This window comes from Momordica charantia (assembly GCF_013281855.1).
Source record: "Momordica charantia cultivar OHB3-1 chromosome 6 unlocalized genomic scaffold, Mcharantia_2.0 BLBB01000006.1, whole genome shotgun sequence".
NCBI lineage: Eukaryota > Viridiplantae > Streptophyta > Magnoliopsida > Cucurbitales > Cucurbitaceae > Momordica > Momordica charantia.
Window position 1 is genome coordinate 27,849,554 of NW_028275164.1, and position 18,361 is coordinate 27,867,914.

Consider the following 18,361-nt stretch of genomic DNA (forward strand, 5'->3'; position numbering starts at 1 on the left):
GATAGCTGGAAAGACAAACTTGTTGTTTTGTTATATATTTTACGAATTGTGACAATGATAAAGATTAAATATAAACTTAATTAACCCCAAAGTTTTTAAAAATTATTTCACTAACTAAAATAGACATAACATCTGAAGCATAGCATGTGGACTAAATCTATAATATAACCTAAATTTTAGGAAATTGTGGCGAATTGCTTTCAAATCTTACATTTTAAACCCCAAGCTTTGAAAAATAAGTATAAATTGTCCCACACAAAAAAAAATATATATATATATATATATATATATATTCTTTTGTTAGGTACAGTGTAATGTATGAATTACTATTTGAGAAATTGACTACTCAAGTTTTTAGATGAGATCAAGGGATTGTTTTTCCAATCAAAATTTCGGATCTGTTTAATAAGTTGTCAGATCATATGTCATTTTATTCAAATTTTAAGAAACAAGTGTCATATATATAAGTCTACCATCAACTTATACTAACAACGAAACCGAAGACTAAACATAAGCACAATCAAAATTAGTTTATATACATTTTTTTAAAATTTTAGAGATTAAATAGACACAATATGTAAAATATAACATGACTTAATATAATTATCCGAATATATATTTTTTTATTTCTTGAGTTTAACAATGGTAGAGATTTAAGATATACTATGGGTGAATATATGTTTTAGTCAATGATGTTTTTGTGTTTTTTCAATTTAATTAATCCCTATTATTTAACAAGTTTCAATTTATATCATTTAGAAGGAAAACATTTGTAAACTTCTATCAAAGTTTTAGAAATTTCAAACAGGGATTACAAACTTTTCCTAATCAGTTTAATTTCTCTTTTGAATTTATAGGTAAGTTTATCATCAATCAATTTAAACCTCCACCAATAAAAAAGGTATATAATTAAAACAAAAATATCCAAAGGCTTTTAGACGGTAAATACTAGACACCAAAAAAAAACATAAAACATAATCAGATTATTAACCTTGCTATAATATAAAATATGACAACTTTTTTAGGGTATATAATATAATAACTATAAATTTTTTGATAAAAATAATAATAATAATAACTATAATTTTGACTCATGCCAATTATTATGATAATTATTGTTGTTAATTATTAGTCAAATGAAAGAAAAGATTCAAGATTAAGAATCCTGAGAAGGAGCAGTGAAAAAAAGGCAAGGCAAGGAATACGGTCAAAAAAGTGGTGGGCCCCAGTGTCAGAGGCGTTGAAAATTAAAAAAAGAAAAGAAAAGAAAAAAGTGGGCGCAAAAATCGAAGAAGGAAAAAGAAAAATGATTTTGCCATCTATTGCTTTATGATTGACACACCCCCCCTCGCTGACCGCACGGGCAGACCGGGCAGGAACGAGAACGTTTCCTTTGTCTTCCCGCCATTCAAGCCGGCCTCCTCCACTGACCACTCTCCTCTTCATTTAAAGAATTATTCTATTTTTACCTACTCCCAATTTAATATCTCATATTTCTAGGACCAACTTGCAACTTTTTTCCAATTTGTTGTTCCTTTGGACAAAACAAATCCCCTTTCCTTCAAACCACAATGGTCCAAAAGTGTGTATATATATATCTCCTATGACATTATACTTGGGTTAGGCTCTAATTGAGTTTTTTTTTTTTTTTTTAATAAACTTAAAAAAGATGGATTATTTTGTAAAAGAGTTTTTAAAATTTGATAGGGTGTGTTTGAAAGACCTACTTCTCCAATGGTGGCTCGACGGATGAACCGAATAAAAACACATGATGTGGTTGGAAAGGAGGAGGGAAAATAGGTAGGGAGAAAGGCAAAAGACATAATAAAACACAAGGAGGGAAGTGAGGAATAAAAAAGGGGATGCCAAAAAAGAGAGGTGCAGTTGAGGATAAAATGAAAGTGGGACAAGAAAAGAAGTTGTTAGGATGGGAGGGCAAGAAATGGGAATTCAAAAACATGCGAGGCAAAGGAGAAAAAAAGGACAAGTCAGAAGTCAGAAGTCAGAAGTCAGAAACCTTCCTCTGTAGAGGTGACAGAGACTCAGAGTTTTAAATTTACCTTTATCCTAAAGCCGGAATTGAATCATTCATTCATAATTACTTACTCTTTAAATTGGTATTCGCAGATGGCCCGATGTGACTTCTGCTTCCACGTGTTGCCTCTTCTGCTCCCACCCACTAGACATAGAAAACACACACACACATACACATAATGCACTCAATTCAAAACCCCAATTATTATTCAAATTTAACAGAACAAAAATTACAACAAACACACTTCTCTGTTTGCCCTGTTCCTCAAATATTTTACATCTTTAGAATGTAAATAATTACTTCCTATGTGCTACCTACTCATTTTAAAAATAGAAAATTAAGCTTATAAACATTACTTTCACATAATTACCGAGAGATGATGGAAAAAGAGTATAATTTTTAAGAACAAAGAAGATACTCACTTAACTACTAATCTTGAAAGTAATGGAAAACTCGCTTTCAATGGAAACGAAAACTATTAAAGTTGAATAGGCTATATATATATATATACACACACACATCAGTTTTTGAGTTCGTTTTCCTGAAGAAACTAAACGCAGAGGAAAAAGGGTGTGACGTTCAATTAAAAAGTAATTTTTAAGGAGAAACAAGGAATAGTATCTTTCATCTTTGTGATCTTGCCTTTGTCTCCTTTACTTTTAGACTTTGTGGAGTAGAGGTCCCCTAATTCTCAAAAAAATTCAGAGAAAACTTAGTTTTTGGGTCGTTATAGGGCCAAGGCCGAAGTTTGCTGGACTCACTTGCACAGATCATAGCCTCGCATATTTTGGGGACACTTCTCAGTAATCCAAAAATTCATCAATCTTCTTAGCCATCGTGTCTTCATGCATTTGTTTGTTGTTGCATCTTTTTATGAAATTTTGGTTGGTTTAAAGTTATGTTCATGTTCAAATTTTAGTCTTAATCTAAAGAAACTTGCCTCCTCCCACAATGAGTAGTTCGTGTACCCTTTACGGTTACGGTAGGAATATGACTTGGAATGCTTCAACTGTCAAGGCTCTATTACTAATATGTTGCGTCTCCTGTTCGACACGAGTGGTGAAAGGTCATAAATGAAACTATATAGTTCCCCGTGGGGATATATATGAAAAAAGCACACCGATATAATTTCATACCTATAATAAACCACTCACCAAGGCCAAATGGATCCAAGAATTTATGTTCAATCTGCACCTACAGAATATAAACATGCAAGAAGAATCCAAGTACTTAAACCTCTTCCCATGCCCGAATTGGTCCGAGAATTTATGTTCATTCTGTCTCTACAAAATAGAAATATGCAACAAGAATTCAACTTTGGAGTAAAAAAAACTGAGATGATACCAACGGGTAAAGAGGGTGATGATAAAGGAAAGCAAATTGAAAAAGCCGTGGCTTTTTCAATTTGACCTTTAAAGTTCAAACAATAACTCCTCTTTATCAAACCCACTGAACGTGGGCAGAGCTTAAAAGGGGCCTAATAATTTAAGGACGTTGACCTAGCAGAACCAAAAATATATATACATATATATAACACGTGAATAGTAATGGTCTTCGTACCACAGGAAAAGAAAAAGAAAAATAAACCACTTGCAAGTTTACCTGCAAAAAGTTTGCACAGTTTCCAATTCACTCGCAAACAACGACAAATAGATAAAAAGGTAACAAGACTGGAGATTTCTCGAGCACAACCAGAAACTACAGACTTGAACAGTAGAAATCCAAACAGTTTGGTATAAGACAGCAAAACAAAGCAAAATCCTGATGATCTACATCAACCTATGTGAATAAGTTCTTAAAGAACAATCTCATTCTCAATTTCCAGTATCTATGTGAAAGTTGATCAAGATTTTCCATTTATATGAACCATTGATGAAACAGAAGGGAGTTCTAGAAATTTGTGAACAAATATGTAAGAGAGTAGGAAATTGTGATGCAAAAGGTAATATAAGAATAAAAGCAATTGACTGAGTATACATAAATTTGCAATTAACTGAGAAGTGTACATAATAAATAACCATTGTCTCACATAGCTTATATCGAGATGTTCACAAATCAGGTCGACAAATTCGAAGGCAAAATAACAGTAAGATACCATGTACATAGTAACCTCCAAGACGGAAAGCACCGAAACACAGACTCTTACCAACAGCCTCAACATTCTTTCTCCTCCTTTGGAACTTTGAAAGTATATGGAGACTTCGGAGGCACCTGAAACAAGAAAATTTATAGTTTCTTATGTTCAGAGAATTTACAATGTCAATTTCCCACTATTTACATTTTAATTGAAGGTTCAAAAAATAAAACATATTTGTATTCAATAACAAACGTTTAAAGATAATAGATCTGATTTTGATTCTGTTTTCAAAAATCATTGCTTACGTGCAAACTTTTTTTTGAATAAAAAATTTCGTTGGATAAATGAAATTACAAAAGAGGCAGAGAAAAACCAGGCCCCAATGCCCAAACTTAAGAACATTCATTTTTTAAAGGGAAACAAAAAAAAGGAAAAAAAAAATTCTGGCAAATGGGAGTAAAAGTACTCAATTTATCAGGAAAATGTCACAAAAATAAGAAAATCCAAAAAACGACAGAAAGGCTTTTCTTTCGTGTTGACAGATTTATGGTTATCTCTAGCCATAAACACAAAGAACATTCTAACAGGCGTCAACCAAAGGATTTTTCTCTCTTTTTTTTTCTTTTCTGAAAGGATGACCTTGCAAGCACCAAGGAGAGAAGATTGTTAGCATTAAGGGGGAAGCCATATGCGTGATTAAGTTGAGCAAGAAGTTTCAAAAACTCCCAGCAAATCTAGAATTGGAGATGAGTTCTAGTCTTTTGAAACAACAAACATTTTCAAGATTAAATTTTCATGAGAAACCTTCTGTCGTAAACCTCAACAAGAATGAAGAGTAGACGATAGTATTGTGAAGATTGGCTTCCATAAAGAATCGAAAGCCCACAGCATGATATGAGAATAGAGCACTGAACAGGACAGAACAGATAACAGAATCTTCATCAAGTTTATACCAAGGCATGAAGTAACACTTTTTTGAAGTGATTCAGGGAATTCATCAAGTTAGATGTGGAATTCTAGTTTTAAGTGTGGTTTAAACAAATACAGACGATCCATTTTGGGCTCAAACTTCAGTCACAAAGTCAGGAATCGTTTTTCTTCCTTCTGAAAGATGTATAGTGGGGCTGAATGCAATTCTCGAAGTTCATGGAAAATAAATTTAGATATATAATAACTGACTACAAATTTATCAAGCTTCAATAAAACAGGAAAATGGTTTCCAGTTGTGGTTCTATAGATAACACGATGACCACAATTAAGGTAATAACCACCCGCCATATGATATTGCATTCATGGAAACGGATTCATTAACCTGAAAACGAGCAGGATAATACTTTCTTTACCGAAGAGGATAGACTGATCCAACGGTTTCCAAGTTTTATAAAGAACTCTTATCTATGCAAGGGAAGGGGGAGGTTGACCTTGATTCAAGCCACTCTTCCCAGCCTCTCCCATCTGTGATTTATCTTTATTTAACATACCTCCTAAACTGCCAATTTGCAATTGCTCTTTGGTGGAAACTTCCAGGGGTTTTTAGGCTTATTTGGCCTCACCTTCGGGGGGGCTTCTACATTTCCTTTTATCATGTTAATCAAACAAATAGCATTTCTCATGGAAAAGAAAATCGTAAATACGATGTTGACCATCATCACACTGTCACACCATACCAGAACTTGACAATATACACACATAAAACATACCTTGCACTGGAGACTTGTTAGTGTGGACCTCAGTAACGGATCCCCAACAATGGACCTCAACCTGCTAATAAATTCGTCCCTACTGATCTTCTTTTCCTAATAAGTTACCCAGAAAAGTAGTATCAAGACCATCCACTAAACAAATAAAGATACAGGAAAGCGCTTATAGACACTTTCACTTACTCTAAATAAGCCGTAATGACCGTTCACCAATTTCATGTCATTAAGAGAGACTTCTTTTGAAATGGCATTAAACAACTTTGAAAAGGGCATCCAGGGGGACTTTGGAGTCTTCAGGGAGCTAGATCCATGGTCAACGAGCTTTCCTGTACATCTCTTTACAGGAGCTGGCGATGACACACAATCCTCCTCCTAGTAAAAGACTTTCCCATCAAAATTAAGTAGAGATGAAACAAAAAAGAACAATCTAGCTAAAATGATTTGAGCGTCCTAAACTTCCTCTCTTTTCACCGGTTCATCTTCTGTGTTCTAAGAGGATTTCTTTTAACTGTTCCAAAAAACCTATTTTTTCCTCTTTGTGGATGCAAGAAAAAATTTGAAATAACATAGAGGAAACTTACATCATACTTACAGAAAGGGCATAAATCTCCTATTAGAGTTAGACAGAGAAATAATTTGAAAGGGAGCACCAAGGAGAAAAATGATGCTTATCAAATCAAAAACTTCTTCCTAGTTCCTATCCTTCCCATTAGAAGAAATATATTCATTTACATCCATACTCCGAAATTATAATCTTTCTTGCATCAACTCCAGGGGATGCCTTACTGATTCAATCGAAGAGCAATTTAACTGCAACTGGTCGTGAAGCCGTTCAGTATCAATACCTCCATTTTTTGCAGCCAGAATCCCTACAAATAACCATTAACCAAAAACCTCTCTAATAAGTCTACGAAGAATGAAAAAGTAACCAAAAAAATTGATTTAAATAGTAACTTGGATCTCCACAACTGCTCCCCCCCCCCCCCCGCGGCAACAAAACAGGGGAGGGGGAGAGAGCAGAGAGAGATTAAATAAATAAAATACCATGTCATGCATGCATCCGGACCGGTTCAATTGTCCTTAAAAAACAAGGTACATGCAGTATGCAAGGTTCAAAAAGAATTATAATCCCATCATGAAATGAGAAATAGAAACCAAAAGAGGACTTACCACGTTGAGGACTTGATGATACCTTGAAACTGACAACATATTCCGGAAAAATGTGACTGTTCATATTCATATTCCAAACTATATATTGACTTGGATTATGAAGGTCATCTACTCCATTGTCAAAGTTCACAGAACTGGGATGATATAGTCCACATCCAGGAGTGACAACTTCCACGTTTCCCAATATCACATGACAGAATACTATGTATCTAACGCCTTTTTCATCATCATCGCAATAACTTGCACTAAACCAATGCAAAAGTTAATCTTAAGGAGTAATTAAGCAGAAGAAAAGAGTTATCCAAACAGCAAGCTAAAAATAACATACTGCATTTGTTCATATACTGTTTCAGATTGTGATGACCATAATATGATTTTTGTTAATAATTATATAGTGCAGAAAGAAAATGGAAGAAGTGATTTTTTTATATGACTTTTTTTTTTTTTGGCGTGAGGTGTCCATTTAAACAACAGAAAATTACGACCAGCATTAGTATGCTTTACAAGGGTTGAGAGGTCCGCAATACTCATAGAAACAGAACTACTGTATGATCTTTACAATAAACCACCATTAAATTTCATACACTATTGAACTGATGAAAGATAGTATGCATACCTAACATGTGCACAGCTTGTAGGTGAAAGGTGAACACCATATGAGGATGTAAGCTTCGGTCCACAATGACCTGCCCCATATAGTATGCTACCAGATAAAACATCCTTATTCACAGCAAGCCAACCATACTGAACATTGGCATTCCCACGATTCTTCTTGGTTATCTCTATTTGTTTTTTAAACAGATCCAATCTAGCCTGCATTAAATGACTAGACCAGCGTTTGACCTCAAGTACCTCAATGTTCTTAATAGATCCCATGCCCATTAAGAACATATTTTTAACATCGTCAGAATCCACATTTGACTGTATAAGTTCGTTTGGAGGTGTCATATAACAATCAATCTCTTTAATTCCAGCAACAGCCTCCTGCATTTCAGCAACTGGTTTCCGACTTTTATTTTCATTGCCTTCCCAATCCCCACCATTATCACAAGATTCTTCTTTGATGTTAGAGATCCTAATATCTCTATTTGACTCTTCAATATACTCTTCTGATTGAGAACTATTTGCTTCAGTTATTCCAATTTCAAGATGCAAATTGATCTCTCTCATTCCTGTTTGGTCTGATAATGCAACAGCAGAACCATCTTCCAGCTCATAATCGTGGAACTGATGCATTACAGTGCCACCCGAATAAAATTCTGGAAAGAAACATTGACCATTGTCATCAATCCAGGCAATGTGCTGCTGAACACCTGTTTTCAGTTCCACTTGGATCATATACAAAGCATCCAGCAGCAAGTGACGACCATCAACTTCCACTTCAACTGCCGCATTTCTTATCTGAAATTGTTCCCTAATCAACTGGACAATTATCTGAGGGTAATCTATCCAATCCCCATCTTCGTAATATAAAAACCTCTGGGGAAGTCCACTTTTGCTAAAATTTTTATAGTTTCTAAGAAAAGATCTTCTCGATGTCCCAGAACTGACTTCACAGTCATCAAGTCTCTTGCACTTGGCATGTCTATTCCTAGATGAGGTCAACTTGGACAAAAATGCTTTGCAACCAGCTCCAACATGTGCCGTGCCTTGATTTTCCCTTTTTCTCTTCAAACCCACAACAATCTCTTGGCCATTATGCAGAACCTTAGTTAACTTCGTTTCCATATTCATCTACAAGAACAATCCTTATCTACAAACTATATCCTAAAGGTCAACTATTAGAATATTTACAAATCGCCTCTTCACTATCCAGGGGTTAGATAAACCATGCAATTGAGAAAATTCATAAACCCTGCAAAACAAATTTAATTGTTTAACTTTCAATTTACTAACATGCAGATTCTTGTTATGAAAAAGTACAATAATGCTCACAGTATGAGCATCAATATGTTATAGAAAATTACTTGGCACACGCACATGCTATAACTTCCAGATAAGAAAATTTTTGTGGGAGAACATCAAATGACTAGAAACAATATTAATATGACGAATAATTCCTAATATTTTTCAAGATATTTTCAGCTTATGCCATGGTAAAATGACATTATTTTTGTTTCAGAAATAAGGAGTCCTAAATATAAAACTTTTCTGCATCCTGTAGGAGGGAAAAACTAGAAGTATCTCATTTTCAACAATTTCTTGCGTAAGCCTCAAGAATACAGCAAAACTGAAACAGGAGCAAGCAAAGTTGCAAATAACAGTATAGAAAATAGTCCCCTACTAGAAAATGAGTAATGCAAACAAAAGTGAAAATTTTATAAAAAGACATTGAATAAAAAAACCAAGGCAATCTTCATCATATCAAATTTCCTTCCTGTTCCAGAAATCTCAATTTTAATATACAGTAAGTTCCAACAGATGGATCGGTTTGGATAAGATTCAAATGAAAGATATCACTGCCTTCGTAGCTCCTTCATAGTAAGTCAGAATACCAGCATCAGTTTTAAGCTTGTCAACAATAAAAGAATTGGTATGGTCTTCAAAGCCCTCCATAGACATGAATGGTGAGATTCTATTCTATAAGAACCACAAAAAGAACCAATTTTACAGCTCCTTGGCTTCAACATTCCATGGTCCATGGAATATTATAATCAAGCTTCCAACTCAGTGCACCATATATAAAATATCAACGAAGATCTCCATACTAATTTTCTGTTTATTCTTCACTTATATATACACCATCTGATCTGTTCTGTCCAGTTCACTGATATTTACACCAATTGAATTCCATACATTTTCTTCAGTTCTCTTCACCAATATTTACACATTTGATTTCTGTATCTGCTCAATTCTGTTCTGCTCATTCACCATTCAACAAGCCCAGAAAATGAATAATAGATTCAAGATCCAGCCTTCGACAGATTTAACAAAATTGGACATTGGAGTGCCATCTGTCCAATCTAAATATGATGCCAAAACAAAAATAAGATCCACTGCTTTAAGTAAATAGTTTGGACAAAAGTTTAAGAAAACTTCTTTACACCACTATCAAATCTATATCATATAATAATTCATCATAATTCATAAGCAATTAATGTACAAGTCAACGTGAGAAAAAAGTAAAGATGGCCAAGAAGCATGAAGATTTTTTCCATTTTGGGATAAGACCTTTCCTAAGGAATTCTGCTATAGGTGACATTACTAAAGCTCACACAAGCCAAAGAAGGAACCCCGTTGCTATATGTCACCTAGTTGTATCCCTCTTTGCCCTAAAAGTTCATAATCTCAAGATCACCACTTCATATATTATTCTTACACTCATTTGTGTAATGACGTCTTTGGGATACTTTAAGTTTAAATGTTCAGTGGTGTGCCCCCTTTTCCACCCTCCAAGGCTTGACTCACTTATTGCTTGGCCACAATTTCAAACAAAAGGGGGAGGTGTTATCTATTTATAAGTCTTCTTTGGTATACTTGCATGATAAGGAAGAACAGAATTTTTCACCAGTAGAGATGCTTGTTCATTGCAGGACTTCCCTCTGGTTCTCTCTAAATAATAATATTTTAATTATAATTATTAATTCTTTTTCTATAAGCATCGTTTGGAAGAATTTTTGGTTTGATTGATATCATGTCTCATCAAGTTTTTTCTTTTGTAATATTTCCTCCTGATTGTTATTGAAGTCTTGTGAACTACCAATTTAAAAACTTCTTAAAGAAATACTTTCTAATCTCAATATTGATCGATTAAATTAGTCTAATTAAATAAGAACCCTTCAGAAATTCATGCGGGTCTTAAATCATCAAAAGTAAAAATTGCCTGATCTCATTCTCACACAAGTAAGAGACCTAGTTTTTAAGTTTTCTAATAACAGCTTCAATCTATCGTGATCTAATAACAGTTTCAATTAAATTAGTCTTAAACCGTCAAAAGTAAAAATGGCATTTTGAAGTTTTCTAATAACAGCTTCAATCTATCGTGATCTAGTTTTTCTCAAATTACAAATGGGCTTTACTCAAGTTCCTTAATGATCTAAGCTTTCACAGAAGGATGAGGAGAAGAAGAATAAGAAGGAACTCGTTTAACAAAGTGATAACATAAAAGACAGATTGCCAAGTGACAATTAAATTTAAAAATAACAAAAATAAATGCAGAAATCATTGAGGCAATAAAAGAAAAGTGCATATTTCAAACATTTGGCACCTTGATGATAACCAAATGTATAAATCTCCAAATCCTGGAGTACCACGAGGCACCAATTATTTCTACAAAAACAGTTTAATAACAATCCAGGACTACAATCAATCTTCATAATCATAGCTTCCTATTAGGCCTCTTGTTATAAGCTTTTCTAAAATTATCCTGTATCTGTGATCATAGCCAGTTGGAGAGCCTTTTCCAACCTTCCGCTTACATAGGCTTTTCTAGCCTTTGCATATCATTATCAAAGAACCCTGTTTCTAATCATTTACCAAACAAAATAAAAGGATGGGAAACAGCTTAAAACATAATCTTTCAAAACATTTCTAAATTACAATGATCTAGTCTGCATGAAATTAAATAGTTCCTGGCAGACAATACCGTTGTCTGCAGTCGGCGGTCATCCTGTACAAGAGGCTCTTTTTCCCCATTTTGCGCAGCTACCAAAGCAATCTAATTATACCCAGCAGCTAACATACTACTCAAATCCTTAGAAAGAAAAGAAACCAGAATCAATCACCAGAAGCAATTAGGGGGAGAATTCATGAATCGGTAAAAAATTAATTAAATTAAAATAATCCACCCAAAAGAAACATCCTATCCAAGAAAACGAATTATCAAAGCATACACGATCTCAGAAAACAACAACCTTTTCAGAAACTGCAACAACAGCATCAATCGGTACCAAAACGTCAACAGAGTGAATATTGAACCCGATTCGTACATACATAATCGTGAAAGCAGAAACAGAGAGATAAAATGCACAAAAAAGGCCTCAGAATCGCAACCTCAACCCTAAATCAAAAGCAAAAACACGAAACTCCTCTGGAGAAGCCGAAGACCAAATCAAGTAACGAAAAACTGAAAATCGGGAAAGAAATCGAAAGAGAATTACAGGAAATATGGCAATGAAACGCATGGATGAAATTGAGGATAAAGGGAATCTAGGTCTTCCGGGGCGTTTCGCGGGCAGCAAGAAAGGCGTAGCGAAGGCGCAGGAGGAGATGGAACGACGCCGTTGGAGTGGAGACCAACCGATTTTGACTCGAGTGGGGGAAGTAGACTCGGTTCAGTCCCCTTACGATTGCGACTTGAAAGCCAAGTTTACTTGGACCCGAAGTTCGCGAGGATAACGATGTTGAGAAACGGTGTCGTTTCCATCTTACAATTTGCAGACGGCCCCCAGTACGATTGTTTTTTATTTGTCAAGTCGGTTCTTTGTTTTTTCTGATCTACATGGAGCCTTGAAACACATGCAAAAAAATGCAAAATTATTAATTCCCTTCCGTCACGAATTCAAATTTCTACATTTGGTTTTATAACTACCAATAAAAATAAATAAATATTTTTTCAAACCAATAAAAATAAAATAAATATATATATATATATATACATACTAACAAAAACAGTTAGAGTGAAAACATATATCCTTTTACTTTCAATATATATATTTTAGTTCACTCCCTAATTTTAATTCATATACTTTATTTCACTTCCTATAGTTTCAACTTTTGTTAATTTTAATAATTTTAATTCATATACTTTTATAATATATGTTTTAGTATACACAGTGAAAAACTCTTTAATATAAAAATGGATGACTTTGTATTTATTGACAATTGCGTTGTACTACAATTTAGAAAGAAAAAAAAGTAAGATGAATACAAAAATTAATGGATGAAAATAGACTTCTTCTAAGAGAAAATAGACATTTCGAAAGTTAGTAATTAATCAAAGTTAAAAAATTCAAGAACTAAAATAAATGTTTTGAAAGTACGTAGACCGTAATAAAGTAAAACTCTAAAACTAAAAGTACACAGATTAAATGACGTTATTTTGAATATATAGTCGTAAAATCAAATTCATCTCATATTCTCTTAGTTTGTTAAATTGCAAATTTAATTTCACCTATGAATCTATAAATTTTAAAGTCAAGATGACCATAAACTAGAATTTTAAAACCAAAAATAACTATAATTTTAAAACCTGACAAGAACATAGTTTATGGTTATGGTTGCCAAATGAAATGACATATGCTTGTTGAATCAAAATTTAATTGAACTTTTTTTAATACATTAGGAAAAATTAAATCCTCAACCTTAAAAAAAAAAAAAAAAAAAAAAGTTAGATATCTCATCGTTTAAATTTACCATTTATAATTTGACCTTGTATATTACATATTTTGTCTACTTCTAAAAATAATAGTTCAATGTTTAAAGCACCCATCCATTCCCTAAAAGTTAAAAGGTAAAAGTAAATATTAAAAAGAAAGAGATAACTAATGCAATCCACATTCCACACCAAACCATTTACCTAAATAAAACAGTGAATCGCTGTTTCTACCTCACGAGCCCGTAAGAGGTTATATAAAATACTATAGCATCAAATATTATTCTGGCAGGATATACTGGAATGTATGAAACTATAGCATTATAGATGAATGTTTTAGGTATACTATAAAACGATTTCTCAAAAATAATAATAATAATAATAATAATAATAAAGTATACTATAAAACGGGTTGGTCCTAAAACAACTATGATTAAAGAACCCAACTTCCAATATTATGATATCTTACGAACCATTGGGTGTGTTTCTTCAGCAGCAATTGAGAAAAGACGCCATTTCACGCTCTAACTTTTGCTGCAGCTTCCTTGATCTGTTCAATTGTGAAAACACCAAAAAAATCGTCATCGGTGATTGCGTTGACAGTAGCAAGCGCCACGTCGTCGACGCTGACCGGAGGGGCAAGAAAAACGTCAGAGGCTGGAAGGGAACTTAGAGGTTTAATGAAGTTTCCAAAGGTTGATAGAAATTTTTCCACTGGTTCTCCAACCAGATTCAGGGGAATCTCAAAATCATTCACCCTCCTTTTCCCATATATGAAAGCGGGACGGAGTACAACACCTGCAAGTCAATGGAAAATGTTGCACGGAGAGAATTGACTGCTTTTTTGGAAAATGTAACCTCCTTTTATGTTAACCGTTCAGATGAGGAACATCTTACAAGAACAAAAGCCAAAGGTTGACCAAAGGCTGATTAACTAGGATAAATCACCAATTAACCCAATAACTCAATCTAGATGGATTACGATAATTTAAGTCTTTTATTGATACCTTAACCCTCCGCTCACTTGTAACTTGAAAATTTGCACAAGGCCAACAAGTCGCAGTCAACATTAAATGGAGAGGAAATCAGAGTTCGAACACATGAACACATAATCTCATGCTATGGTACCATGTTAAATAACCAATCAACCCAAAAGTTTGTTAGATTACGGTAAATTTAGTTTTTTATAATACCTTAAAGACAGTTTTTGGATAGTTGGATAAGTTGACAGGTAAATTTAGTTTTTTATAATACCTTAAAGACAGTTTTTGGATAGTTGGATAAGTTGACAGGAAATACTTCCTAGACGTATCGGCCTTCTCGGTTTTCAACAGTAACACTTTGAGGACTAAGGGATGATTGTCTTCAAGTCAAAGTATTTTAAGTGAAATAATTTTCACTTAAAATACTTTGAATAAAAACAAAGACCTCCAAGTTCCATATTATTTGTAGGCAAATAAGGACCTAAGTTTCAGTCTTTTAAAAAATTGAAAGATGTGTAGAAAATTACCAGATCTTGGAAATTTGGAGAGGACCTCGGACTCTGCTTGCCTTTTTCCAGTGAAGTATCCAGATGAGAGTAGAAATGAAGGAAAATTGTAATCATGGACTGATATTAAGACGAACTTGGGAATTCCTGCCACGAGAAAAAATCTTCAGAATGGTGCAATAAGTAATGTACCCAAACCCGATGATAAAAATAACAATAAGTCAATCAGAGCAACAGGAATTTTATATAGAAAACCTCAGGGTGATTGGGTTACAGACTTGTGGACATTGGAGCAGGATTAATGACAGTTGATATTTTTGTCTCATTACAATGTGCAATCTAAAAATTGCTTACCAAAATCATAAGCCGCATTCACAGCCACAACATTGGCCTCGCCATTAATTCTTTTCATCTGTTCCTCACTGCCAAAACCTCCGAGCGTTGATACCACTGCCGTAGCCCCAACAAGTATGTCATCCCAGTTGACGTAGAAAACATCTCCTGAATATTGTAAAGTGAATCTTTCATACCCTCGTGAACAGAGAAGAGAAGGAGTATTTATTTTCTAATAGGATGCGACTATAGCTCATTCATAAGTCATAACAATCAAGTACAAGCTTCCTAAACTTTTTCTATAGCTATAGATTGAATGCCACAAAGTATAAGACTACCTAGATTCATTCAGAATACTAGCTATGGACACACCAGAGACCATAAATAATTTTAAAAAAAACACACACACACACTCAGGTAGAGGAGGAGGCAAAACATGTCCTGAGAGTTCTCTGGGCAAAAATACATCAAACCCTTATTAAGGACCCCACCTGCTCATGCAACTTACCAACAGCCTAGCACTTTGTCAGCCATTTTCAATCTCATTGTGGCCTATGGAATCTAAATAAGGTAATATTGTGTTGCTCAAAATATTCAAATGCAAAAAAAGTCTATAAAGATTTAGACAATATATGAATGCGAAGAGCTAATTATTTGTGTACATATGATTCAGCAATGACCATTCCTAAAGAACTATTTGCACCCACAATGAGAAAGGTGCCAATAATTTCTAAACAGTGAACATTTTAATTCCAATTATCAAGTTCAGGCAAAATGAAATATGGTCAATTTCAAACAAAGCAGTTCCTTTTACCTTTACCAATCTATTACAACAAGAGATTGAGTTTTGTCTCACGTTTCCAATTAATATTGTCATTGGAGATTAGAACATAGGTGTGAGAGGATACCAAAATGAGACTTTACATTATTTATTCTTTCCATCTGAGAACAGCCCTGGGAATCTCTATTGTAACTCCTTTGATCTTTATGCTTATACATCGGGAATTCCCTTATTTCTTTAGATATCAAAAGGTGCAAAAGTTTGAGATCGAAATCACATCGCCCCTAAAATGACATTTTTAGCAAACATTCCTCCCCACATCTCCCTAATACAGATCTCCTCAGTTGACATTTTTTTCCTCGAGCCAATTATTTATCCTTTTTCCGTGATCCCCACGCATACAAATCTTCACAAGTAAATACAGGGTTTTCTCACTTCACAGGGCCAAATCAAGATGATTGGAAAAAAAAGGATTGTAAGATGTAGGCCATTGAAGCAGCACCTATTTCATCTTTTTATTCAAGATAATTCAATATTCTATATTTTACCTACTGCCTAAAATTTCTGACGCAACAGTTGATAAAACATTCCATGGTGCTGGCACACCAAAGGCACTTGCCTGGAACCCAAGTAACTTGATCTATCCATGAACTTGTATCTGTTGGACGACCCGACCTGCACATTATATGAAGTTCGAATGAAACTGCATGTGGTCAAACCGATCATGAAGAAAGATAGAGGAATTCTAAGTTATTTACAAGACCTGCTCACGCTAACAACTTCAATGCCCTTGGATACCGCCGCTTTGCATATAGCAGAACCAACGAATCCGCTGCCTCCTAAGACCACAACCTACTAAGATAAAAAGCACACAAGCATATAAGTGAGAAATGATCAATTTGCTGAGAGGATCAGAGTCATCAGACAGAACTTATTACCAAAAAGAAAACTCAAATGTATTGGTCTAACACGGAGTATACCTTCTCACTTCTAACATCAGCCACTACATCTATAGCAGTTGGAGCGTCCGCGACGCGGCATCTTACTCCAAACCTGCACGAACTTAAATAGGAAACGAGATGACAAAGCAAACCCTAGTTACAAACAGATTTGGTCTCCACTCGAGCCGTGTTACGCCATTAAAAGACTTGAGAGCACCGCGAAGCCATGAAAGAGAAAAACGCGCGAAATTGCGAGCAACAAAATTGAATGTAAAACTACTGAAACGATAAAATTAGTAGAAACAATAGATGAGAAAGCAAACCGGCTCTGTAAATGCAGGTCGGAGCGAGCTCGGAACGAAACTCTTGGGAGAGCAGAAGCTGACGAAACCGCAGGTGTGACGAAAATCGACGCCATATTGCGTGGAATTGGCGATGCGAGTATCGCGGAACCACTAAGAAATTGGAGTGTGGACAACAATGGAGGAAGCTGAATTGCAGAATTTGAGTTGGTTATGGCTGTGGATTTTTTCAGCACTTGCTGGTGGCAGAAGCCCCTAAAACACTCGTCACGAGTTTTCCACCGAGTGACACGAGCACGACGACGTTAAAAGAAATTAAAAAAACAAAATAATAATAATAGTATTTTTTTTTTCAGCAAATGAAAATATTTGAAATATGTAGTATTTTGTTTTTAGCCTTAATGGTATATTTTAATTATTTAATATTATTTTGATTCTTGGTTTTTTTTTTCTTTTGGCATGTTTACCGTTTGAGATTTTCATTTTTTATTCTTAGACGTTTCATGTATGGAAAAAGGGAGTCTTTTTTTCTTTTTTGATAAAAAAAAGGAAGTCCACTTAGTATTTGTAATATAGCGCAAAAAATAAAATTAAATAAAAAATCAGCTGGAACTCGCTGAATAAAAATATTAAAATAATTCTTAAATGTCATTTAATTTTTGTAGTTTTAAGTTTTAACATTATAGTTTTGTTTACTGCGTTGTAGTTCTTAAACTTCAAACTTTTTGTTATTTTGTTGTTCAACTTTGAATTGTGACTTTATTTAATCATTATCATTCAGCAACTTTGATGTGTGGTGTGTTTTGATTTTTTTTTTTTTTGTCATGAAATGGTGGCTGAATTTAAATTTAAGCGAATATTCGAATTTACAATATTTTGATTGATTCAAGAGACGTGTCTTAATCAGTTAATTAAGTTATACTCATGTTAATATTTTAAATTTATTTAATGGATATATCATTTTTTTTAACAATAAATGCAACAACGATTAAAAGTTTATTGTCAAAGCGAGCATAGTTTAGAGGTAATTAACATATAACTCCAATTATGAGGCTGTGAATTCAATCTCCCACTTCACATGTTGTATTTAAAAAAAAACAATTAAAAGTCTACATACACAATTATTAAAGTGACGATTAAATTTAACTTTTTTCATTATCATTTGTTAAATAATTCTACTTGACGTCAAAACGAAATAGCTCGACAGTAATTGGCATATA

The 18,361-nt window shown here is 34.1% G+C and overlaps 2 protein-coding genes across 10 annotated transcripts; both read right to left on the minus strand.

The window, feature by feature from the left end:
- Positions 1-3,983: 3,983 nt before the first annotated feature.
- On the minus strand, positions 3,984-12,282 carry LOC111026079 (inactive poly [ADP-ribose] polymerase RCD1). Of its 8 annotated transcripts, none has more exons than XR_015791508.1 (9): positions 12,082-12,277; positions 11,568-11,675; positions 7,599-8,837; positions 6,983-7,227; positions 6,599-6,681; positions 5,996-6,184; positions 5,813-5,908; positions 5,594-5,676; positions 3,984-4,246 (listed from the first exon to the last, which is right to left on the minus strand). XR_015791508.1 is itself a non-coding variant. In XM_088125141.1 (9 exons), exons 4-9 carry the CDS (start codon positions 8,714-8,716, stop codon positions 4,190-4,192), a joined length of 1,788 nt encoding a protein of 595 aa, XP_087981267.1. In that variant the 5' UTR covers positions 8,717-8,837; positions 9,446-9,945; positions 11,568-11,675; positions 12,082-12,275; the 3' UTR covers positions 3,984-4,189. The 8 variants fall into 8 exon arrangements, 6 of the variants coding, with proteins under 6 accessions (XP_087981267.1, XP_087981268.1, XP_022159740.1 ...); XR_002603662.2 differs by having other exon boundaries at positions 5,594-5,679; XM_088125141.1 differs by lacking the exon at positions 5,594-5,676 and adding an exon at positions 9,446-9,945 and having other exon boundaries at positions 12,082-12,275.
- A 1,309-nt stretch (positions 12,283-13,591) lies between these two features.
- On the minus strand, positions 13,592-17,435 carry LOC111025901 (NAD(P)-binding Rossmann-fold superfamily protein). Of its 2 annotated transcripts, none has more exons than XM_022303812.2 (7): positions 17,163-17,435; positions 16,879-16,951; positions 16,662-16,750; positions 16,518-16,573; positions 15,139-15,285; positions 14,806-14,931; positions 13,592-14,093 (listed from the first exon to the last, which is right to left on the minus strand). In XM_022303812.2, the coding sequence occupies exons 1-7, from the start codon at positions 17,255-17,257 to the stop codon at positions 13,813-13,815; spliced, it is 867 nt and encodes a 288-aa protein (XP_022159504.1). In that variant the 5' UTR covers positions 17,258-17,435; the 3' UTR covers positions 13,592-13,812. The 2 variants fall into 2 exon arrangements, with proteins under 2 accessions (XP_022159504.1, XP_022159503.1); XM_022303811.2 differs by having other exon boundaries at positions 16,879-16,960.
- Positions 17,436-18,361: the final 926 nt, after the last annotated feature.